At 35.8% G+C, this 26,849-nt stretch overlaps 1 protein-coding gene and 1 long non-coding RNA gene across 2 annotated transcripts in view; one reads left to right on the top strand and one right to left on the bottom strand.

The window, feature by feature from the left end:
- Positions 1 to 26,849, top strand: part of GSTCD (glutathione S-transferase C-terminal domain containing) — a 133,137-nt gene that overhangs the window by 81,257 nt on the left and 25,031 nt on the right. The window contains exons 6-8 of the mRNA XM_025921871.2: positions 20,953 to 21,068; positions 21,231 to 21,275; positions 23,587 to 23,715. Coding sequence (XP_025777656.1) covers positions 20,953 to 21,068; positions 21,231 to 21,275; positions 23,587 to 23,715 — 290 coding nt within the window. The remainder of the gene's footprint in view (positions 1 to 20,952; positions 21,069 to 21,230; positions 21,276 to 23,586; positions 23,716 to 26,849) is intronic.
- Positions 20,498 to 25,742, bottom strand: LOC147581835 (uncharacterized). The gene is made up of 3 exons (XR_015250309.1): positions 24,755 to 25,742; positions 21,910 to 21,985; positions 20,498 to 21,283 (listed from the first exon to the last, which is right to left on the bottom strand). It is a non-coding gene; the product is annotated as an uncharacterized LOC147581835 (long non-coding RNA).

Raw genomic sequence — 26,849 nt, 5'->3', positions numbered from 1 at the left:
GGGTGTTGGATACCCTAGTATTAATTTTATCATCAGTGTTAATTGTTTATAGGTTGTATAGGTATAAAATACATTTGTATGTACAAATAATTTAACAACAACAAAAATTTGTTTCTTAAGGTTATATTTTAGTTATCTAGAAATTTTTAGTTATGAGAAATATTTCCAAAGATATCAGATAGATGATTCATTATTGTTACTATTACAAAAGAAACACAAAAATATACAGTAGTATATCAAGGAGCTCATTTCAAAAACAACATCTCTTTATTTACCTAAAGAAAGTTCTTTACATTGGAATGTTGGGTACTAGTGTACATAAGGCAGTTCTTATAAGAGGAAAATTTTTAAATAAAAGTCAAATCCCCTAAATTTTATGTTTTCTGTCTTCTAAATGTTATTGTGCTTTAGTTGCTTCAGAGCACAATTCCAGTAACCAAACATTGCATTAAGTTTTAGAGAGAATGTCACCTACTTCAGAGATTTTTACATGTCATGATATTTAATATTAAGCCTGAGACCTTCATGGGACATTTTGTTTCTCTAATAATCATTACTGAGTGTCTACTTGTTATATTACTCTTCTATTATAAAACAATTTATTTTACTCTATATTATAGCTAAACAATTATTTTTATTTGGATTACATAAGTTATCTTTGAATTTCATTTCAATATCATTAAGGGGAATATTACAAAATATTTGTTATGGGAGGGGTGTCAGAACTGTTAGAGCTGAGAAATAATGTGTATCCACTTGGATCATATGGACAGACTTATCTGCAGGGTTAAGATCAAGCCAGAAGCCTGCAAGAAAAAATTAAATTGTATGAAGATTTAGGAAGTTTTATTTACGTATTTTCCCATGGTATTTGTATTTTAATTGTACTATAATTCATAATTAATAATGTAATACAGATTGACATCCATGATTAAGAAGAAAAACCTGTTAATTTTCACCTCTTAGAAGTGAAAGATTCAGCTTCCCTCTGGTTAAAACTCTAGAAGGCACATATATATTTTGAAAAAAAAATTTCCTCGAGAAAAAAATTTACACAAAATTATTTTTAATTTCGTCTTTAATTTTGGGAGGGAATGGATATTGATTTTTTTTTTTAATTTCTTTTTAACAGGTGGTTTGGGAACAGAGCATACTATGATGCCTTGTATCAAGAGGGTCCCTCTTTATATGCAAAATGCTTCACTTTTCCTGGAAACTAATCTCCTTAAAAGCTAATACCCAAATCAAACAATGTACCCTTTTCAGTGCTGAATAAAAATAGGTCAGGAAGGGATTAAAAGACTGGCACAGCACTAAAGTGAAGCAATGAAAGTTTTACTCTTTAAGCTTCCCCTTGTTATGTGAGAATTCATAAATTACCAGTTAATTCAGACCTCTTCCTTCTGCCTCCTCTTCCTTGTCTCTCCGTATGTAAGCCCTTATTGTTCATATATGTATGAAACATTGTTTTCTCGGAAATTTTCCCATTGCATCTGTTAGAAATTTTTTTTAATATCACTCTGCACTGAGTCCATCTTGCTTCATCTGTGTATTTAGTCAATGAAGAAACTTAGATTGATTTTGCATAGTATTCATTTCCTCAGTTTCTGCTCTGCTTCCTTCTTCACCTCTCCTTTTGCCTTAAGTATCTGATGATCAGCACTTTGCCCTGAATCTTCTTATGGCTCTTAACAGGCTTCAGGTGACTGAAGTGTTTGAGTCAATAAACATATTTGGAAACCTGCTAGATACAAGGAGGTATAGAGTCAGTGTAGAGTTGGGTGAGATGTAAGAATTGGAAGTCTCATTGAGAATCCCTCAAAGTAAGACTGTGATAAGTACGGTCCAAATGTAAACTCCATTTTTTCATGAAAATAGTTGTCTGACTCTTGGGGTGGCATTTAAACATTCTGAACCTCTTTTATTTTCATGGAATATAGAAGTTAAAATACGTGCCTTTGTATATAGTTTTATTTAAGTAGTTTTCAATATAGGAGTTAACAGATACAAAGTTCTTTTTTTTTTTTTTTTTTTTTTTTTTTAATTTTAATCCAAGTTAGTTAACATACAGTATGGTATTGGTTTCAGGAGTAGAACCCAGTGATTTATAACTTACATACAACACCCAGTGCTCATGCCAACAAGTGCCCTGCCTAATGCACATCACCCATGTAGCTCTTCCCCCCACCCACTTCCCATCCAGCAGCCTTCAGTTTGTTCTCTGTATTTAAGAGTCTCTTATGGTTTCCCTCCCTCTCTGTTTTTATCTTCTGTTCCCTTCCGTAACCGATACAAAGTTCTTATCATGGTACCGCCATGTAGGAGGATTCCAATAACTGCTTTATATTCTTAGTACTATTGTTTTATTTGGCCAGTTAATCATGTTCATAATCTCTACATTGTATGTTTTTCTTTGCGTCTCCACTTCCTTGCCTATAAAATGACTGGATTAGATGATAAATTCTAGAGTTTCTTCCATCTTTGTAATCATGATCTTTGTTTAAGGACGTAAGTCCTTAATACTCATACTCCTTCTATAAGACTTCCCAAGTCAGCTTGATATAATAACTATTTCATATCATCTTCCCTCTTCAAACTTTCAATATTTCTTCCCCTTTTCTCTTAATTCACAGATTAAAAATAAAAACCTCCAGAAGACTTTCTACATGCTTCCCCCAGCAACTGTACCAACACACCGGCCTCTGTAGCCATCTACTATAGGTCCTCCCGCTGTATTGTTGTTTAAGCCCACGCCTTGCACTAAGCACTGTGCACTGTACTTCCTCCCCTTACACCCTGTTTGTTTGTTCTCCTGGATCCTGCCCATCAGATAACAAAAATGCTAAATGAAGTATCCCCCAGTTTTTTAAGTCCTCTCTTCCCCTACTTAGCCCTACAGCTACCACTCTTCTTACCTGCGATGCTTTCATTTCCTCTTCCTCCACTTCCTTGCCAATCTTTTGTTAAAAAAATTGCTAACCTGTTTTTTTTTTTTTTTTTTTTTTAATTGCACAGATAGACCCAGGACTGAATACCCATGTAGCCTTCGTATTTTTTATGAAGGCCATTTCTACTATTTTGTCTTACTTACATTATCTCTTTCATGCATTCATTTTTCCTGAATCATTTGAGTATTCCTTATAGACTTTGTGACACTTCACCCCAAAATGTTTTCTCATGTATCTCCTACAAGAGCATTCTCTTACATAACCACCATCCAATAATTACACACAGGAAATTTAGCATTAATACAATACAATCAAAATTTACTGACCATATTCAAATACTACCAATTGTTCAATAACGCTCTTATTCTCTAATATCCAGTTTCTAATCAAGGATTATACATTGCTTTTAGTTGTCATGTTATCTTTAGTGTTCTTTAACCTAGAACACTGGCCTTTAAAATTTTTCTTGTTTTGGGACACATGGGTGGCTCAGTCAGTTAAGCATCTGACTTGAGCTCAGGTCATGATCTCATGGTTTGTGGGTTCAAGCCCCACTTCGGGCTCTGTGCTGACAGCTCAGACCCTGGAGCCTGCTTCAGATTCTGTGTCTCCCTCTCTCTCTGACCCTCCCACACTCATGCTCTGTCTCTCTCTCTCTCTCTCTCTCTCAAAAATAAATAAACATTAAAAAAATGTTTAATTCTTCTTGTTTTGTATGACATTGACTTTTTCCTTTTTGAAGAATCTAGGCCAGTTATATTGTGGCACATCCTCAATTTGGATTTATCTATTACCTCCTTCAGATGGAAGCTAAACCGTTGGCAAGTCTACAATATAATGACTCCCAAACATTTTTGGCAGGTGTATCACAGAGTTGATGTTATATCTCTCTGAGTGCACCACAACAGCAAGCACATAACAGTTTGACACATTATTTATGATAAGTTTGATCACTTGGTAAAAATGGGTTCTCTTACATTTCTCCATTGTAAAGATCCTGGCTTCCCTTTGTAATAATAAATAATCTCTGGGAAGCTACTTTGAGCTGTCTTGTTCCCCAGTAGTTTTTTGCCAATGGTTTTAGTGTCCATTGATGATTCTTACCCAAATCAGTTATCACTGTGGTCATGGTAAAATGGTGATTTTTGAATTTCCGTTATGCCTTATCCACTTCTTAGTTGTCCTTCTTCTCTCTTGAACCCACAAAAATCAGTCTTCTGCCCCATCACTTCAACAAAACTGCTATTGCCAAGGTCGCCAAGGACTTCCATTGACCAAATATAAGGAAGAAGTCTCAATCCTTATTTTCCTTTCATATCAACTGCATTTGACAAAGTTAATCATTCCCTTCTCCTTGAAATACTTTCTTTAATTGGCCTCTGAGAAGCCACTAGAATGACTCCTTGTCAGTCTTCTTTTCTGGTTCTTATTTAGCTTCCAAACCTTTAGACATGAATAAAAAAACCTCAGGATTTAGTCTTCATACCTCTACTACAACACAGCATGGCAGTATGATTATTCTAGTTGCTCAGGCCCAAAATTCTGGAGTCATACTTGACTCTTTCTTTTATCCTCTTCATCCAATTCATTAGCAAATTCTGTCATCTATATCTTTAAAATATATAACCTAACCTAATCACCTTTCCCCATGTCCATTACTCTATCCTTAGTCTCAGCAACTATCATAACTGGCCTTGACTATATTTGCAGTAGTAACCTAGTCAGACTCCCTGCTTCTACCCTTTCTTGCCTATAGAAATCCTTTTAAAGTCAAATAATGTCACAAAATCCATCTAATTCAAAATAAAATCCAAAATTCGTGCATAGATTATAAAGCTTTATATATTTTGGCCCTTGGCTACTTGTTTCATCTTCTCCTCTGTCAGCCTCCTATTTGTTATCCCCCTTGTCTGGAAAACTCTTCCTTCAGATAATTCATATACTTCATCACTTCATTCAGATCTCAAATATCACCTTATCGGTGAGGCCCTTTCATATTTTTCCATCTAAACTAAGTCTCTCCTCCGCTCTTTGTCCCCCTCCTCTGTTTACTTTTCCTCTTAACTCCTGATGTAGTATATGCTTTTTTGCTTTGTGTATATCATCTGTCTACCCACCACTGGAATGTGTGTTCCATGGAAACAGGGACTGCTATGTCCCCAACCCTCAGAGCAATGCTTAGCACACAGTAGGCACATAATAAATATTTGTTAGTTGGCTGTTAGAATTCCTTTTACTCATCTATTATTGATAGAGAGAAAATGGGTTTTTCCCTCACCTTCAGTGAAAGTTTTAGTTTTATAACTGCTCTTTTTTTCCTTTCAAAACATTGTTTGCAATGTTTTAAAGTATACCTTAGCAAAGAAATTATGTTTGTGTGAATTGTATAAATTAATTGGTTATTTATAATTTTGCTCTTTGTAATTACTAATTGTGGTATGTTTTCTCTCAGTGTTTGGATATGATTCCTTAAAAGACAAATAAAATTCTCATATGTTAGCCTATTACTGTTTGTTTTTTATAATAAGTGAAAGTACAGTCTTTTACTAGATCACTCATTTATGGATTTTAAAGCCCATCAGTACAACAGTGTTTATTTTAATGTTCTGCATAATTCTCTAGGAGTCTACCTGTTTTCTATTAGTTCATGAAGGGAGAAAGGTCTGGCTTCTTTTATTAACTTGAAAGTAAAAACTAATCACGTGTTATAAGATTAGAGTAGACTAATGGAAATTGATGGAAAATTTTTGATGAACCACCATCTCCTCATGTTTTATTGTTGTTGTTATTGTTGTTGTTACTGTTCTATGTTGTTTTTTTTTCTGTGTATCCTAATGTGGTATTTAAATAATGCAGAAATACCTAAGACTTCAAATGTGATTTTAGCGGTTCTTGGAAGTGATCAAGATATGCATCTTCTTTTAGAGAATAAGGATATTGCATGCCCGTTGTGTGTATATGCAGCTATATAGGTGTTACTCATAAATGTTCTCATGCTACCATGTCTGTACCTTGGACATCAGATGATAGATTTTAGGGCTATTTGTTAGGGAGGACATTTTGATGTTTGTATTGAGTATCTAGAAATGTTCAATTTTAAGCCTCATTCTCAAGTTTGCATAAACATTTAGCTATTTCAGTGCATATAATTAAACAATGCACCTATTTTAACTGTGATCAACATTATCAGAGTATTTCAAAAGTTTACATTAAATGTGTTACATCACTTTCTTGTCTAAATTAATATTTGAGAAGAAATATTATGAAGGCTAATGTCTCCAAGCTTTTAAGCCTAGCTTGTATGACTCTCATGTTCAAGAAAAATGTTTTTGGTGCCTTTTGTTCCTTTTTATTGATGACTCAGTCACTTGTGCCTAACTAGCATGTGGCTGGGTTTTGTGGTTATGCTGTGCAATTTCTGGAGGTTCCTAGAGATACAGTTGTCCTGAGGTAGGAGGTTTTATAGTCTGAAGAGTCTGATTTGTGTCTTTGTTGACTCACTGCATTCAGTAGAACTGAATTTGAAGGATGAGTAATCATTTCTAAGCAGAGGAGGGATAAAGCAGTATTCTCTGAAGTGGGTTCCTAAAATAGTTCCTAAGGAGAATTAGATAGTAAAAACAGGGGCACCTGGGTGGCTCAGTCGGTTGAGTGTCCGGCTTCCGCTCAGGTCATGATCTCACAGTTTGTGGGTTCGAGCCCACATCGGGCTCTGTGCTGACAGCTTAGATTCTGATTCTGATTCTGTGTCTCTCTCTCTCTCTCTCTGCTCCTCCCACGCTCATGCTCTGTCTCTCTCTCCCCTTCAAAAATAAATAAAAATATTAAAAAGAATTTAAAAAAAGATAGTAAAAACAGATGATTTGTTGTCAGATGATTTGGGGAAAAACTGTTTTTTACACTGAGACTCCTTAGAGCCTTTATTATGCCAGCGGGCATTTTGATTCTCCAAAAAATTGGATAATGTATGAATTTCCTAAGAGTACCTGATGGTGGAAGGCACTTTTTCTCCCTCCCAATATCTCTTAATATCTTGACATACTAGTGTTCCACAACCAAAGTTTAATAAATGTTAATACTTCTATGTCTTCACAGCTTAGACTTTTAGGTGCAAAAGTAATGGTCAATAGCTGATCGGAAACTATAGTTTCACAATTGTGTATGCACAATTGTATATACACAAAACCAACCAACCAAACAAACAAAAAGCCAAAATAATCACAGCCCTCTTGACATTTACTTGGTCAAGCAATACTTCCAAGATTCAGATAACCATTAAAAACAATTTTCAGAAACTCAGAGCAGAAGAACCTGGAAGTAAATTTGAATTTGGGATAGGTGAACTTTTCTTTTTAGAAAGATGTAACTTCTCTCTTCTCTCTCTCTCTCTCTCTCTCTCTCTCTCAGAACACTTGCCTTGAATGTCCTATAACCACCAAGATAAGTCCTGCATAATTTTTTTCTTTACTAAATCAAAGCCATTTATACACATGCTTCAAGTCCAGCACTCCTACTGTTTGACATTTTTCTGAAAATTTGACTTTAGCATGACTTTCATGCTGATTTTGAGATTAGAATTAAGTATATTACCAAAATACAAAAGAATGATGTTCAATAATGAGGAGAATTTCTCTGGTGTCAGAAATACAGATGAAGCGTATCTATACCACGTGGGGGAGACAGTATGTTCTGCATACATAGTGATGTAGAAAACTTTCTATTTATTTTTCTAAAACAGACAATAAACCGTATTAATATTTAACAGACAAACTGGCAATCCTATATATTTGGGTCCTGTTCAAAACTATTTTACTATCAGTAATAGATAGAAAGGCCCTGGAGGGAGACTTAGCAAAATTCAAACCCTGGCTCCAGTATGCTATGTGACCAAAGCAAGTTACTTTATTATTTTAGTTCAAATTTATTCATCTGACATTATAGTAAGAGCACCAACATCGTGACAAAGGATTGAAATAGTAAATAAAAACATGCTTAGCATACTGTAATCATTCGGTAGTGCTAATACCAGCAAATAAGAATATCCATTCAGTACTATTGGCAATGAGCAGGAATGCAATCATGCCATCTACAGCAACGTGGATGGAACTGGAAGGTATTATGCTGAGTGAAATAAGTCAGTCAGAGAAGGACAGATATCATATGAAACTTTACAGAAGACCAGGGGGGAAGGGAGGGGGGAAAATAGTTACAAACAGAGAGGGAGGGAGGCAAACCATAAGAGACTATTAAATACAGGGAACAAACTGAGGGTGGCTGGAGGAGTGGGGGAGAGGGGAAAATGGGTGATGGGCATTGAGGAGGGCACTTGTTGGGATGAGCACTGGGTATTGTATGTAACCAAAAAATAATGGGAATCTACCCCCAAAACCAAGAGCACACTGTATACACTGTATGTTAGCCAATTTGACAATAAATCATATTGAAAAAAAAAGAGAACATCCATTCAGTGACTACACACACACACACACACGATGAGAATAAATATATATAATTGTAATTATCTTTCTCAAACATCCCTACCTCCTCTCCACCTGAAGACTGCTTAAACAGTTCCCTTATGGAATGCTTTTTCTTTTATTTCCCATGGCTGCTGCTTTTCATTTTGATCTGAGTTTTGTTAACTGCTCAATGAAGCTTTTCTGGACTATCTAATCTAAATATTCACCAAGTTAATTTCAACCATATATGATTTTAATTTTATCCACATCATTTATCACTTGATTTAATTTTTGTCAAACTCCTTTCACTGGAGTCTAAGAGTCTCCCTTGTTCTCCATTGTCTAAGGTCCTAACACCTTGGTAAGTGTTTTAAAAATATGTGCTAAATTAATAAACTACTCTGTAGAGATTATCATGAAAAAATTTCAGGAAAAAAGAGGGCTATTCAAAATTCCAGTTTAGGAAAAAATGTCAGTTCCTGCTTTCCACTGCCCTACTGAAGCCCTGAACTATTATATCTGTGTATCAGTAAACTCAGGTCTCCCATATGACTCAGTTTCAGTGTGGCTTTGCTCTTTTAGATCTGTCATCTCTTGTGATTGAGGACAGGGCCTGACCACCAACATGTCTCCCATGGTATGTCCTTCCCCTTCCTAGTCTTTTGTAGTTCTCCCTTTTCCTCAATCCTACTGGCTAGACCACTTCTAAACACTACTGTTGCTAGACCTATGTGAATATCAATACTTGTCCAGATTTAGTTCCTTTTGAATACTAATTTGGATCACTTTCCCCAGTCCCTACCCATGCCTATTGCTGGGTTAGTCCCCATGCTCTTTTTCTCTCCATCCTCTCTTACTGTTGAGGTTCCAGCATTCTTTAATGTTCTATTTTTATAAGTTAGGCTCACAAGATTTGAGACCATCAGAAACAGAAAAGAGTAGGATTGAAATGTAAGACTTTCTTTGAGTTTATGTGGTCCCTATGTAACTTGTAATAACTACCACTGCCTTGGAGTGTTCACTTTTAGGCAGAATGACCCTTTTTTTTTTTTTTTTTTTTTTTTTTTTTTTTTTTTGAGAGCACAAGCCGGGGAGGAGGAAGAGGAAGAGAGAGAATCTTAAGCAGGCTCCATGCCCAGTGTGGAGCCCAATGTGGGGCTTGATCTCACGACCATGAGATCATCACTATGAGATCACGACCTGAGCCAAAATCAAGAGTCAGATGTTTAACCAACTGAGCCACTCAGGCACCCCAGTATAAGAACCATTCTTTATTTTGGTTATTGTCATAACACCTAGCACCATTTCACATATAGTTAGGTGCCTTCATAATACTATTCAATGATGATAATCCTTAAAAGCCCAATATTAGGATGTCATTCTGGTCATCTATTGCTGCACAAATAATCACCTCAAAGCTTAATGCCTTTAAATAACAATTATTGATTTTATTCACAAACCTGGGATTTAGTATGGCTTGGTGGGAGAGCTTGTCTACTTACACAGTATCAGCTGGGGGAGGGGGGCTTGGCTTCCTAAAGTACGGTGCTGTGTTCCAAGAGCAAATGACTCAAAAGACAGAAAGTGGAAGCTGCCAGAAATGGACACAGTTTTGTTTCTGTATTACACTGGTTAAGCAATCATAGAGCTCAGATTCAAGGGAACAGACAAAGAAACCACCTCTTGATGGGAATACTATTTATCAATATAGCATTAATATTATTAGAGAATTTGGGATTATGTCACCTTATATATTCATCATTTTTATTTTTTTAATGTTTATTCAGTTTTGAAAGACAGAGAGAGACAGAGCATGAACAGGGGAGGGGCAGAGAGAGGAGGAGACACAGAATCTGAAGGAGGCTCCAGGCTCCAAGCTGTCAGCACAGAGCCTGACGGGGCTCGAACTCATGAACCATGAGATCATGACCTGAGCCTTAGTTGGCCGCTTAATCGACTGAGCCAACCAGGTGGCCCATCATTTTTTAATCAAAATTAAATATAGTGAACAAATCAAACAAGAAAATCAGTAGGTCAGATCATAGTAGAAATTCGAATACTACACACAAAAGAAGCCATTTTTTGAAATTGCTTGACTCTGGGAAAGTTAACACTCAACACTTGAAGCTATACTAGAGTATCACTTAACCTAAATACTTTGAAACATACCACACTGGAAGCCAAATTGAGGATTACTTGAATGATATCAAAAAGTTAATAAAACTATTAACATACCTTGCTGTTGTTAACTTAGGCCTCTGAAAGAGGGCGAATAAATAAATACCTAAACTATTTTTTAGAGTTCATGTTTTTTTTGTTGTTGTTGTTCTAAAGCATTTCAGCGTGGTTTTGTGGGCAATTTGGAAGATATTGTGGCTTTTTTTTTTTTTAACTACATTCCAGGGCAAAGTAATGTTTACTTTGTGTGGTGTAAATAGCGTTTAAATGGAATGAAAATATATATGTTCAATTAACTCTGGGATCTGGTATTCTTAAATCAAAATGTTTTATGCATCTTCGAGAAAATACTGCAGGAATCAGAAGGTTTTAAAGTGTCTACTGTTTATTGTATTTAAGCCCTTCTATAGACAAAACAAGTTTTGACCTGACAAATAATGTGACTACATTTTCTCCAACTTTCTCCCTCAACCCAGCATCTTGCTTAAGTATTTTTTAGTTATTAGATTTTTAAAGATGCTCTAAAATTGGATATGGGAGGATAAAGGTGCGTGCTGTGTTTAGGCAGCATCTGCAGATCTGCCTAACATGAAAGATCTCCCACATCTATTTTCATTTCTTTCCTCGTGGATAATCCGATTTTGCAACAAATTGATTGCTCAACCTCCCCATGTCACTTTTCTATAAAATCAAAAAGGTTGCTACAGTCCCACGGCGAGGAAATCGTCTCTTTCTGGGAAAGGTGACACTCAAAGGTCAATTCATTAAACAGAGTGACTTATGAGACCTCCGAATTTTGTCTTGGTGATATATTCCAAAACGTTGAGTCCAAAACTTAAATTGATCTTTTTTACTGGTAAGCCTGCTCTTGGAAATTTTACTTAGAGAAAAATCTGAAATAAACTGCATTTTATGAAGTTTCTGAAGAACTACATTTTTCCCCTAAGATGCAATTACTAGGGAAATCCCTCATTTTCTTCCTAGAAAGCACCTCATTTCCTTGAACTCACACATAGAAAAAAGTATCAATGCTGAAATTTTGATATCACAATTAGTCAAAATCATCTGTTTAAGAGATAGTAAGTCATAGTGGAAAGAAGACTGAACCTGATGTATAGAAATTCTTGGTTAGAGTCCCAGCTTTACTACTTACCAGTTGTGTGTCTTTGAGCAAGTGCTAAGTTTGAGCAACCTCATTAGGGCTCAGTGTCCTCATTTGTAAAATAAGGAAAATGTCATCCACTCTGACAACCTGACAGTTTGGAGGTTAGATTATATATCAAATATGCAAGTGCTTAATAAAATTGCAAAGCATCTTAAAAACGGGAAGTGTTACCAACCATTTTAGAAACTTTGATGAAATATATATGGATTTTTGTAAGTTGTAGCTTAAAATTTCATTAAAAATATATTGTACAATGTGGTTAATACAATATATTTTCTAAGCTCAAATAAAATGCTTTGAATTAATTAAACAAGACATAACTTTTTTTAAAGTTTATTTATTTTGAGAGAGAGAGAGAGAGACAGCATGAGCAGGGGAGGAGCAGGAAGGGGTGGGAGGGGGAGAGAGAACCCCAAACAGACTCCACCCTGTCAGTTTGGAGCTTGACTCAGGGCTCCATCTCATAAACCATGAGATCATGACCTGAGCTGAAATCAAGAGTCAGATGCTTAACCAACTAAGCCACCCAGATGCCCCAAGACAACTTTATTAAGGACAGAAACCAAATGTTACACATCTTTGTGTTCCTAACATTGTCTAGACCAGTTAGTTCTATGTAGATTCAGTTGGTTGGTTGATTCATTGGTCAATGATTGACTAAGATTATGTATGAGGTCATTATTCCTCAATTTAGAGAGGAATAAATTGGCCTTTTTTAACATTTTGAATTTCTAATTAGTAATTATTGAATGCTCTAATACTATGTGTAACAAAATTATGAGAGTGAAAATAACCATCACACTGTTGTTGCATGATTGTTGTCTTCATAGGCTACACTGTGGTGTGTGTGAATGGGTTGGGGTGGGGAAAGAGGAAGAAGGTTATCAGATCATTAGTATCCCTTGTTGCAAGAAAGTTGTCACTGTGGGGTTAGCATGGCTAAGAGGATTCATGATGCTAGCCTGCAACTAACTTTGAAAAATGTAAATCAAAGGACTTTTCTAAATGTTTAGTGTTTCCAGTAAGTAATCTCCAAAATTTAGAGCAAAATCGTGCTAACCTAAAGTGTAAATTTTATGTTGCTGCTTATTTTCATGCACCAACACATGAGTTTCTTTAGGAATTTCATTCCTGCCTTTCTAGCTCTTTCCAGTTTTTCTTTAAATTCCAGTTAGTTAATATACAGTGTAATACTAGTTTCAGGTATACAATTTAGTGATTCAACACCTACATACAACACCTGGTGTTCATCACAAGTGCACTTTTTAATCTTCATCACCTAGTTGACCCATTCTCCCCCCCCCCCCACACTTGCCTCCCCTCTGGTAACCTTCAGTTTGTTCTCTACAGTTAAAAGTCTGTTTGTTAGTTTGCCTCTCTTTCTTTTTTTCCCATGCTCATTTGTTTCTTAAATTCCACCTATGAGTGAAATCATATGGTGTTTGTCTTTCTCTGACTTATTTCACTTAGCATAATACTGTCTAGCTCCATCCACATCATTGCAAATGGCAGGATTTTTTTTTATGTCTGAGTAGTATTCCATTATATATATATCCCATTATATATATTATATATAATATATATCCCATCGTGTATATATATATGTATATACATACATATGTGTGTGTGTGTGTGTGTATATATATATATATATATATATATATATATATATATACAACGTCTTTATCCATTCATCAGTCAATGGACATTTGTGCTGTTTCCATGGTTTGACTATTGTAGATAATGCTGCTATAAACATCAGGGTGCATATAGTCCTTTGAATTAGTATTTTTGTATGCTTTGGGTAAATACCCAGTAGTGCAATTTTGCTGGAGCACAGTGTGGTTCTATTTTTAACTTTTTGAGGAACTTCCACACTGTTTTCCACAGTCACTGCACCAGTTTGCATTCCTACCAACAATGTATGAGGGTTCCTTTTTCTCCATATCCTTGCTAACACCTGTTTCTTGTGTTGTTGATTTTAGCCATTCTGACAGGTGTGAGGTGATACTCATTGTACCTTTGGTTTGTATTTCCTTGATGATGAATGATAATTGAGCATCTTTTCATGTGTCTCTTGGCCATCTGGATGTCTTCTTTGGAAAAATGTCTATTCATATCTTCTGTCCATTTTTTAATTGGTTTATTCATTTTGGATGTGTCAGATATGTCATTTGCAAATAACTTCTCCTATCTCATAGGTTGCCTTTTAGTTTGATTGTTTCTGTCACTGTGCAGAAGATTTTTATTTTGATAAAGTCTCAAGTTTATATTTGCTTGTGTTTTCCTTGCCTCGGGAGACATATGTAGTAAGAAGTTGCTCCGGACAAAGTTAAAGAGATTATTGCCTATGTTCTCCTTTAGTATTTTAATGGTTTCCTGTCTCACATTTAGCCCTTTAATCCATTTAAAATTTTTGTCTAGCTTTTGATATAGCTTTAAATAGCTGCTTTCTTATTCCTTCACCAAAGTTCTCAGAAACTTTTCCATTCCCATCTAAAACTGTTTTGTAGTTGACTTCTTTTACTATTTCAACAAATATCAGCATAGCATTGATAGCTAACTTGTTTTCATGCTTAGTACCTGCAGAAGTCAGCGTGTGACCTTAAAATCTAACTTGTCTTAATTCTACACAAAATGAATTCATTAAACTTTTATTTATCACCTGTTATGTGCCTATCAGTCTCCTAACACTCTTTCCATTTAATTGCACCCAAGTTCATCTACTTTGGAAAAATCATCTGTATCTACTTCAGAGAAATAGAAGCAATTTTAGCTAATGGTTCTTTTGATAATTAATATAATTAATTATGCCTATATACCATTTAAAATTTTTTTTGAGATATAATTGACATACATTATTTTAGTTTCAGGTGTGCAACATAATGATTCAATATTGGTATGTGTGGTGAAATGATCACCACAATAAGTCGAGTTAACATGCATCACCATACATAGTTATAGAATTTTTTTTTACTGGTGATGAGAACTTCTAGGATCTACTCTATTAGCAACTTCCAGATATACAATACAGTATTATTAGGTATAGTTGCCATGCTATACATTACATCCTCATGCTTATTTATTTTGTAGCTGGAAGTTTGTACCTTTTGACCCCCTTCATGCATTTTGCCTCCTCCCACCCCCACCTCTGGCAACTACCAAGCTATTCTTTAGATTCCACATATAAATGAAATCATATGATATTTGTCTGACATATTTCGTTTAACAAGTGCCCTCAAGGTCCATCCTTTTTGTCTCAAAATAGCAAGACTGTATTCTTTTGGATGACTGAATAATATTCAATTGTATGTCTGTATACCACATTTAATCCATCATCTGTCGATGGACACTTAGGTGGTTTCCATATTTTGACTATTATAAATAAAGCTGCAATGAACATAGTGGTGCATATATCTTTTTTTTTTTTAATGTTTACTTATTTTTGAGAGAGAGACACAGAGTGTGAGCAGAGGAGGGGCAGAGAAAGAGGAAGACACAGAATCCGAAGCAGACTCCAGGCTCTGAGTTGTCAGCACAGAGCCCGACACCAGGCTCGAACTCACAAACCACCAGATCAACACTGACTGAAGTCAGACACTTAACCAGCTGAGCCACACAGGCACCCTGGGTGGTGCATGTGTCTTTTTCAGTTAGTGTTCTCATTTTCTTCAGATGAATACCCAGAAGCGTATGATAATTTTTTTTCACTAGTTAACAATAGTAGTGCTTTTTAGTATAAAAGATTAGTTCTTTTGGGTAGTAACAAAGAGTTTTAAAAAGTTCCAATTTCTCTTTGTCTTTAAAAACAATTATTACAAAAGTACTAATTGTCAGGAGCAAGGAAAACTGGAAGGGTCCCTGGGTTCTAAAGCAAGAAAATAGGTTCCAAGCAGAGGGAACAAATTTTTAAAGCCACCACCTCACTGACTTTGATAAATTCAAGGAACTCACCATTGTTTAGAAAGACTGGAATATGGGGGGATATATAAGAAAGTTCCAGAAGATGAGTTTGGCAAAGTAATGGGGCCCAGATCACTAGAGACCTTATTTTCTTAACAAGAAGTCAATTTTTTTTTTGTCTTAAGCCAACGAGGTGACTTTCAAGGTATTTTAAGCAAAGAAGAGATATTTTAATGGGTAAATTTGGAAGGGACTTTAGTTAATACACACAGGAAAAGCATACTTCATGACAAGCTATGGCACGAAAGATAGGACCTAATGAGCATAACATTTCAGAGCAATGCCAAGGGAAGGGAGCCTGGGAGGGAGAGTGAGAAGGAGAATCCTATAAGGAGTCCAAGTGCTTTCTTGATCTAGAACACCAGGGTTCAAAATGAGTCAGTGAGTTTCAATGAGTTAATTCTATTTCATTTTCTTAATTAAGTTACTTAATGACAACTAGCATTAGTTGAGGTTGAATGCTTCAGAGAATTTTATTAATAATACGATCTGATTTGAGGATATACTCTATCCTGAATAAAAATGATGCAGGCTAGCATTATAAGAGACCATCTTTAATATATAACAATGTAAAAATAGCAGTCTGTCTATTCGAGTAGAACTTGTCTCTAAGGAGCTCTAAGCACATTAAATATTAAAGTGAGATCATGTTTTCTCTACAGCACAGACAGGCAAAATAACAAGCAATGCTCTTTCCCATCTGGTCCTGCCTGTAATTTCAGATCTACTTACGTTCTGCCACTTTTTCATTGATCCTCATTTTTAAGCGCATGATCTAATTGAGGTTTTCCCCTAAATATGCCATATCGTTCTTAGCATGCTTTCCTTGCCATCCTATCTGGTGAGTTTCTGTTCCCCCTTAAAGACTCAGCCCCAAGTGTCTGTAAGGCCCTCTGTGAAGTCTCAATTATTTTCAATGCACATACATTTATTTTCCTTATATAGTCCTTTTTATAGTCCTTTATTTTCAGTGCACATGTATTTGCACATAATGAACACCTATCCCTTCTTTTTAGATACTGTTCCCTAAGGACAGGGACTATGTCTTAGTCACTCTGAGATATGTCCTCAGGATACAGACAGGTGCTGAGCATAGTAGGTGCCTAAGTGACTATTCCAAGCATGAAAACCATAGGATACCCTGGGGCTAGGACCTGGGTTTCACTGTCTAGGGCCCTGTACAACATAAGTGACCATTCATCAGCTTGTCTTAAAGCCTCCCCAAAAACAGTAAAATTTGCGGTTGCCCCTTTCCTCTGACCAGAGGTCCTGTCAGTGCCACTTTGTCTATTCAGTTGTCTTGTGCCTTCTCTAGAATAGAATAGCTCTGCTACATCCATGACTGTTAAAGAGATTTTCTCTTTTGATTTTATAACTTTCCAAACAAAAAGCATGTTTTTAAAAATCCCTACATCATTAGCTTTAGCCTTTTTTGTCTTCATATTTAATGATAAATTTTTAAAAAACTTATAGAATGTAGTTAGTGTGCTCTAACTCAAAGAAAATACTTTGAAAACAAAGCAGCAAATGAATCTTTAGTAAAGAAGTCAAACGTGTATCCAGGCGCCCAACCGCTTTCCTTTTACCAGGAAGTCATGACAGTTAAGATGCTTTGTTGCTTTGGACTAAGAAATAAAAAATCAAGAACAGCATGATCTTGAGCATAATTTTAGACTGAGCAGGTATCCTGGCTACAAATGTGCACATTTCCTATCCAGGATATTGTTTTAAATTTTATTTTCCTTATTTGATGCTTTGGACTGGTGTTCCAATAAAGCTCTTCCTTCACTTAAAATTGACTCTTTTATCTTTGTATTTTCTTTTGGGGCACTGCAAACAACACTGAAGTTGTCTAAATAATCAGGTTCCTCCTAACTTGAATTGGACAAGGAAAAGACTTGACTTTCACTGTGGGAGAATTACATCACAGAACAAATGACATCATTTGTATTAAAACACCTGATCATTTGACTCTTGAGTTTCTTTTTCAGTGATGACACTTAAAGAACCAGCATTTTTAGTCAAACTAAAAATAGATTGTAAATTTATGCTTATAAATGGTGTCTTAGCAGAAGAATGTTAGCTATAAATAGAAAGTGGGATTTGATTTTTAAATTAATGCCATGTCTCAAAATATCACTTTCTAACCTCGCTCAATGTATTTGAGATCCTGTTCGTGTTTCCAGGAGCTTCAAAACTGGAATGGGGAGGAGGAATGCTTTGTTAGAGGTGGCTTTTCCATAAAGCATCTGGGCATTATGCTACTGTATTTTTAACTCACTCTGTGAGAGTATGTGCAGCTTAATAGTGCCTATTTATTTATTTAATATTTATTTATTGGGGGGGGGGGCAGAGAGAGAGGGAAAGAGAGGATCCAAAGCAGGCTTCACACTGTCAGTACAGAACCCAACGTGGGACTCAAACCCATGAAACTTGAGATTGTGACCTGAGTCAAAATCAAGAGTCTGATGCTTGACTGAGCCACCCTGGCTCCCTAATAGTGTCTATTTAAACACAACCCTGAAAATTACCCCTTTGCCTTCAAACTTCATTTCAGCATGAATTCTTTATATGCAAAGATGGAATCTCAGCAAGAAAAACAGATCTTCATCAACATTTGCTTTTGAAACAAACCTAGGAAAGTTAGATAATTCTAAACATCTAGTAGAAATAATGGTACCAAACTGGATGTTAATTAGTTATTCCATTAAATAAATGTTTTTTTTTTCTCCTTGTTCTTAACAAAGGTAATTTCTTTTGACTTTATGAAAAATCCTTTGGCTAAGAAATGTTAAGAAATCCACAAAGCTGAGACTAAAATGTTTGTGCTCATTTCTTGCCTCTTGGTGGTTTCCTCAAAAGGTAGCATTTGTGACTAGCTTTCCCACAGGGCTCAGAAATATTTTTCCCTTTTTGCCCTCTAACTCCCCTGCTTCCTCTTGTTGCTCTCCCTCTTCCAAATTAGAACTGCATTGCTAAAAGAAATTAGGTGGAGAGGTGCCTGGGTGCCTCAGTTGGTTGAATGTCTAACTCTTGATCTCAGCTCGGGTCTTGATCTCAGGATCATGGGTTCAGACCCCATGTTGTGCTCCACACTGGGTGTGGAACCTACTTAAAAAAAATTAGGTGGATTGGAGCGCCTGGGTGGCTCAGTTGGTTGACCGTCTGACTTCGGCTCAGGTCATTATCTCGCAGTCTGTGAGTTCAAGCTCCATGTCGGGCTCTGTGCTGACAGCTCAGAGCCTGGAGCCTGCTTTGGATTCTGTGTCTCCCTCTTTCTCTGCCCCTCTCCCACTCATGCACTGTCTCTCTCTCTGTCAAAAATAAATAAACATTAAAAAAATTAAGTGGATTTATGAATGGATGGATAGATGAATAGAAGTGTGATAAACCAGGGGCACCTGGGTGGTTCAGTCGGTCAGGTGTTGGATTCTTGATTTCAGATCGGTCATGATCTTGCAGTTTGTGAGTTCAAGCCTCTCAACAGGCTCTGCACTAACAGTGTGGACCCTGCTTGGGATTCTCTCTCTCTCTCTCTCTCTCTCTCTCTCTTTCTCTCTCTCTGCCCCTCCCCTGCTCACACACTCTCTCTCAAAATAAATAAACTTTTAAAAAATTTTTAAAAAAGAATGTGTTAAACCAAATATAGTAAGTTGTTAATGGTAGAATCTAGGTGGAGGTTATAAAGGCAGTCACTGTAAGATTCTTTCAACTATGCTGTGTTGAAAATTGTCATAATATTTTAGGGGTGGTTATCCAGGAAGGATAGGCTGACAGGAGCTTTCACATATTTTGTTTAAATTTTTCACAATTATATCATTAGAGAAAAATGAAAATAAAGCTACATGAAACTGTCTTCACAAATGAAATCACCAGACTATTGGCTTAAAGGCCCTTTATGTTTGAAATTCACATTAGGGCACACTAAACAATTAAGAATGTGTACAGTGATTTAGCTGTATGATGATGATCACATTATTACAATAGGAGATTGGTTATATAAGTATGGCATATATAGCCAATGAAATACTATGCAGCCATTAAAACTTATGGTACAGAAATAAATGCACTGACATGGAAAGAGTTATAATGTTTTATATACTATCTTCAATATTATGAATTTCTAGACACACCTGGAAGTATGTGTATACAAAGATATTTGCTCTGAATTATTAGATTATGGATCTTTTCTCTCATACAGATATTTTTTCATATATTTTTTATTTTTTCCTAGAATAAAGATTTTCCAGTATTTTTATTTTAGTAACATAAGAAAGAAGGAAAACAGAAAAGAGAATAAAAGAAAAAAAAAGCCAGGCTATTTTTCTGTGAAAATGGAGCAGGGAAACCTTGGTATCTGTAAATAACTTTTGATCAAGCCAAAAGATTATCTGGGTTTTTCCTTTTATCTATATCAATGAAATCTGCTCTCTATATTTTATTAATCTTGCTCTTACAAAAAGTGCATTTGAAACATGTAAAAACAAATAATTTCATTCATTCTTCTGAAGTTATTTTCATGGACTTAACTAGTAGCTTTGAAGGAAAGTTAAGATATTTTCATGCTGTTAGGCCAAGGCATTTTATACTTGGAAATGCCCTATCTTTAATCTCTATTGCATTAGATTTCTGTGTCTGACTCATGAGGAAAGGAAGCTTCAAAGCTGAAATGGTAAAATCTAATTTCTCTCTAAATACACTAAGCATTGATACATTTCCGACAATGTGACACCTATGTCCCAAGTATCCTCACCAAAATAACTAAGAGTTCAAGGACATGCTGATTAAATAGTAAGAATGTTTTTATTTATCATAGATCTCTTTTGTCCAAGGAGATTTAAACAATGAGCTAGAATTAGGTAATCTTTGCAATATGTCTCTGGTAGGGATAGAGGGAAGGGACTGTGACTGTTAACTTTTATTCATCCAGTAAACATTTACTCAGCACTTTGTGTATGACTCTGCGATTAATATTTCACTTACTGTTTCCTCTCTAGAAGATGTTTTTTCAATGACAATCGAAAGAAAAATTGGATGTGAATAAAAGTAAAAATATGCATAGAGAGATTTCATTTCTGGGTTCCAGGTCTCTGGTCCTCTCCTCATGGATTATGTGGAATTTGTAACTCATTTATATATTCACCCCTCTTCCTGGACGCCGGCCATCCATTCTCTGAGTGCCTTCTCATTCTCTCACAATGCCTACCATTTCATTGTCTTCACTTCTTGTCTTCCCCAGGCAAAATGTCCAGTGATCGAGCTTTAAGGAAGCAACAGCAGTTAAACAACCTTGTTTATGTGGTGACAAGTCAGGCCAAACCCGGTGACAGAATTGTGGATTTCTGCAGCGGCGGGGTATTATGTCTCTCCTCTTATTCTCTTTAGCCTTCCCCCGACTATGTGACTTTACTGTATTACATTCAGAGTCATGTTTTTATTTGGCAAGACTGCTGTCTCAGAATGAGAAGAAAGCATTAAGGACCCAAGTTAACTTGTTTCTTTTTCTGCCTTCTCCAGGGCCATGTTGGCATTGTCCTTGCTCACATGCTGCCATCATGCCAGGTAAAAATCTGAATAGCAGATAAAGGGAAACATTGGAAAACTATGCAATTCAGTTAGCTGAGTCTTACCTCTTTCCTTTGAATTTATAAGTGTTCATTCAGGTCACATCTGTGGCACAGATATTTTTTTTTTTTTTGTCTTTGAACTAAACTTCTAAGAATCTTTAAAAAAGTAAAGTAGGACCACAGTACAGTTTTAACTTTTATAAAAGGGTTATATATTTCTTTAAAGTTTATTTATTTATTTTGAAAGAGACTGAGACAGCCTGAGTGGGGGAGGGGCAGAGCCCAGCTGCAGAGCCCAGCAGAGCCTGACGTAGGGCTCGAACTCACCAACCGTGAGATCATGACCTGAGCCAAAACCAAGAGTCAGAAGCTTAACCAACTGAGCCACACAGGGGCCCCTGAAAGGGTTATATTTTTAAATAATTTATAGAAGAAATAATGATTCTGTGGTTAAATAAAATAATGAATGATGAAACTAGTTTAATTGTCAACATAATTTTATACTGGAAATACTAGCTTCTGACCCTTGTTAAGCATATCCTTTCAGTATCTTGATTTTTATCCATTGTATCAAAATTGTAACAGCAATAACAAAATTTGTCAAAGAAAAAAATAAACTCTAAATTTACCACACTCATCCATCAAATGCTTCTCTCCCCATATTCTTATCATCATTGTCCATGAGGGTGCTTCTTACTGCAGATTCTAAAAAATGCAAAAACAATTTTAGTCACCAGCTTTCACTCAGTATGTTTTTCCCTATTACAAATAGTTTCAAATATCATTATTAAAATATCACTAAAATGTGACTACATAGTATGTTTTTAAGTAAATGTACCACAGTTTATGCAGTGGTTGCCACTATTGTTAGAAGTTTGTTATTTTTAGTCTTCTGCCATATGAAATCATTTCCTCACAATGACCATCTTTTAGCATAAAAGTCTAGAATTTAATGTATTTAAAAAAATACAAATCAGCGGGTGGGGGAGAGGGGAAAATTGGTGATGGGCATTGAGGAGGGCACTTATTGGGATGAGCACTGGGTGTTGTATGGAAGCCAATTTAACAATAGATTATATTTTAAAAAAATACAAATCAAATGGGGCAGATTCTTTGCTTGTGAACTCTCTAGAAGGTGTAAAATAATCATAGTGATTCCTTGCAGAAGGGAAAGATGAGCATAGACTGGCCAGAAAGACATATAACAGAAAGATGGGGAATAGAAGGGTATTATTCTTTCCCTTCCTTAGAAAATAAGAGGCAAAATGAACAAGGAATCCTGGGAAAAAATAGCAGGTGTCTGTTTCATTATCAAGGAAAGTAACAATTTTCTTGGTTGGAGTTAAAGGAAGAAAGCTCATAGAGTAGAATCCTGGAGAAACAGAGGCAGAGATATGGGGTCTTTCCCCCCTTCCCAACAGTTCTGGAAACTTAGAGACATTGAACCTGGAGACGGGAAATCTTGGATAGAATAATGAATGGCCAGAAAGCCTTAAACCAAGTATACTCTGACAGGTTTTTTTATACAAAGGGACCTAGGATGTTTCTGTGAAGACAAGCATAAGGACAAAATAAGGGTAGAATTAGAGATGATAGTGATGAAGGGGACTTAATTCTGCCCACTTTTCTCTCTCTAGACCAGTAATCCTTTCCAATCTTCATTGGCCTGCATTCCTAGAGACTCCTAACTGGTTACCCTTCCTTCTGCCTCACCCCCACCAATCCATACTACACATTGCAGCAACGGAACCTTCTTTTATCACATGATCTGGCTCCTGTTACCTCGCCAGACTCAATTCTACCCACCACACCCTGTCCCCCACTCTGCATCACCACCACGCACCGTGCCCAGAGACACCAATGTTCTCAGTTCTTCAAACACCCCGTGTCTGTCTCACTTCCCACTTCATGCATGTTTCTCTCTCTGCTTGAAACACTCCTTCATTGCTCCAGCTAGTTTCTATTCATTGTTCAGGCCTCAGCTTCTATATTATTTTCCATGTTAAATGGCTGAAACCTTCCTTAGTCATCAAGTCTGAGTGCTGTGATGACACATGATATGTCTTTCGTTAAACACTTATCACTGTATTGTAATTGCCTGTTTCTCTTGTATCACTCCATCCATAAGGTGCAAGAAATCAAGGACCTTGTTCAGTTTTGTAACACACTATCATGGTGTACTTCCTGGCACAGGACAAGGATCAATGAATATGTTCTACATGAAAGCTTAAATGCAGTAATAATATTTTGCCCTAATGTCTGAATTATGTTACTGAATGTACTTTTGTTTCCTGGATGAAATCTAGGTTACGTTAATAGAAAACAAGGAACTATCATTAATTCGTGCTAAGAAGAGAAGTGATGAACTAGGTTTAAGCAACATTTGGTTCATTCAAGCAAATATGGAATATTTTACAGGGATGTTTAATATTGGGGTAAGTAATCAAACAATTTCAATTTCTTCAGTTAATTAAGAAAAAATATATGCCTTAGACTAAATAAAGGAGATACTTTTATATTCTTTGCTAGCAAGTTTATAACTTGTGTTTTCTACTATTTATGAAGTATAGCACATTAATGAGTATGATTTCATTCATAGCACTTCACCATTATGTGACCAAGGTAACATTTGTTCCTCTCCCAGATATGAACTTAATTTTCTTCACTGCAGAATCCCCAGTGCCTAAAACTATGTTTGACATGTAGCAAGTGCTTAAAAATAGTTATCAATGGAATGAATGAATGATTTCTAATGACAATGACTTCCCTTGGTTTACTTTACATTTTTAAAAGATAATGAAAGAAAAACAAAGAAATGTTACTGTTATTCCTTGTATTTGTTTTATTTTTATTTTTATTTTTTTAATGTTTATTTTTGAGAGAAAGAGAGAGAGACAGAGCGGGAACAGGGGAAGGGCAGAGAAAGAGGGAGACACAGAATCTGAAACAGGCTCCAGGCTCTGAGCTGTGAGCACAGAGCGCAATACGGGCTGGAACCCATGAACCTTGAGATCGTGACCTGAGCCAAAGTCAGAAGCTCAACAGACTGATGCACCTAGGCACACCTCCTTGTATTTCTTTTAAATACTTTTTTCTTATTATTAATGAACAATATGCTCAATACAGAAAAATACATAATAATATAAAGAAGAATCACCAGTATTTCAACTACTGAAAAAATGAATACGGTCAAAAACCTTTGGTCTTTATATATTCTTGCACACATACAAATGCATGTTTATACATATGTTACTATCATTGACATCATACTACATAGATCTTGGTTTACTGAACATTGTTATAAATCTTTCCCCTACTCATCAATAATGTTTCTTTTTCTTCATGTTGTTATAATGTGTAATTATTACTATGATGGATAGCTTATGCATTAAGACTTTGGTACGTTTGCCAAATCAATTTCTAGGAAAATTGTGCTAATCTGCATTCCCGACTGTGTGTGTTCACACAACATACACAATAGGAAGGTCTAGCTGGAACTCTTCTTCAATTTCAGAAACTCAGACTTTCGTAGTTCTTATAATTTTTGTCCAGTGAGGTTCATTTCTTAGATATCCACTACTGAAAATTTGTGGGGTTTGTTATCTTTTGCAGCAAAAATGTATGCACTTTGTTTCTTTTGTAGACATGATCCAGATTGGTTATGTCAAGCCAAGCCTATAGAAAAGAGAAGTAAGCTATTAATAAGGAAATCCAGGAAAATGCAGATATCCGAAACAGCAAATTCAAATTGATTATATATTTCTGTGCAACCTAAATTTTACATAAATGTTGATGTAAAGGTTAAAAATTCTCCCACAAAATGAGCCATTAAGCCAATGCCCATGTTACCAGTACACCAGGCAGAATATTTAAGGTGGCAAGATATTGCTACCCATTTACTCAACTCTCAAATTACAAAATTCGCATCTTATCAGCCACATGTCTCTTTAGCCTTCTGTGGCTTATGAGTGCTAAAACATTCTGGCATATTCTTGTAACTTGCAAGGTCATAATTCACTAACACCAACTGAAAATGTTTATGTCTTTTTTGATGTGATATTTTCTCTATATTTCATAATAATATAGTCATAATGGCCTTTTTCTTTCGTAATTACTTTTGTCAAAATATATAGAAAATTAATTAAAATTACTTGGAAGATTAAACCAAAATTAGATTTACTCACAAGAAAATAATTTTCCCCAGGAGGATAATTGAGGTATTGTCACTAGATAAATCAAACTGAATGCATCAGTGGCTCCAACTCTTAAATAGATTACAGTGAAAATAGTGTAGCCAGAGAGGAAATCAGAATAACTAGGTATTGGAAATGCATTAAAACTGCATTAATCCATGATCCGGTGATATTTTCAATAAGGGTTTAGTTAGCATTTATCTTTGCTTAGTAAATACCTTTTCCTTTTACCATTTTTCTTTAGATGTAAAAATAATGATGTAAACTAGATTTTAAGGAGAGAATCTTAAAGTCTTGGAACCAGCTATGTTTAGGAACTTTAAACAAATCGTATATATATGTGTGTGTGTGTGCGTGCGTGTGTGTGTGTGTGTGTGTGTGTGTGTGTGTGTGTGTATCTTCCACCTACTGTACCTGCCCAACATAACCAGAATCAATGAGGTAATGTTATTTGTTCCAAAGGGTCATTTTGTAATTTCTGGCTCACACTGTACTTATTTGAGAAATATATAATCCGTAGAAATACAAATGCCTGATAAGCTTATAAAAACATTTAAAGTCTCAATACATTTTAACTTGAACAGCAATGATGTTCCATTCTTGCTCTTAATATTTGTAAAGATTTTTGAAAAATATGATTGCTCATTGACTGCAGGGCTTCAGCGAGATAAGCCTAATCATACAGGAGCTTTACCTTTTTACTTTACATGATATTTGCAATGATTTGTTAATGACATAAAAATTAGTTATAGTGGTAAACAAAGAAAATAAACATAATGGTAAAGAGTATGGATTTTGATACTGGCCAAGCTTGTGCTAAAATCTCAGCTTGGCTGCTTACTGGCTGGATGGCCCCAGGCAACTTATTTAAACTCACTAATCTTCAGTTTTTCCATATATCCTCATATTTTCCATATATTAGGCATAAAATAGCTGGCTCATAGGATATTGATACAATGTATGTGAAGCACTTAGCAGGTTGTCTGCCATTTAATAAATGGCAGACATTCAATAAATTGGGCCTCATCTTACTCTGTGCAGTATGATCTTAACCATGTAAAAACTGATATAAAAAAGGATGGGAGGTGGGACCCCTGGGTGGCTCAGTTGGTTAAGCATCTGACTCTTGATTTTGGCTCAGGTCATGATATCACAGTATGTGGTTTTAAGCCCTACATCAGGCTCAGCACTGACAGTGAAGAGCCTGTTGGGATTCTCTCTCTCTCTCTGTCTCTCTCTGCCCCTCCCATGCTCTCTCTCTCTCTCTCTCAAAATAAGGAAAAAAACTTAAAAGAAACACCTTAAATAAGAAAAAAAGGACGGGAAGAATATGCTAATATGGATTTTTTAAAGGTAGCTATCTCTATATGCTACGT

This window comes from Puma concolor, chromosome B1 (assembly GCF_028749965.1).
Source record: "Puma concolor isolate L17-30 chromosome B1, mPumCon1.1.hap2, whole genome shotgun sequence".
In the NCBI taxonomy this organism is placed as follows: Eukaryota; Metazoa; Chordata; class Mammalia; order Carnivora; family Felidae; genus Puma; species Puma concolor.
This window is presented reverse-complemented; position numbering and strand designations above follow the sequence as displayed.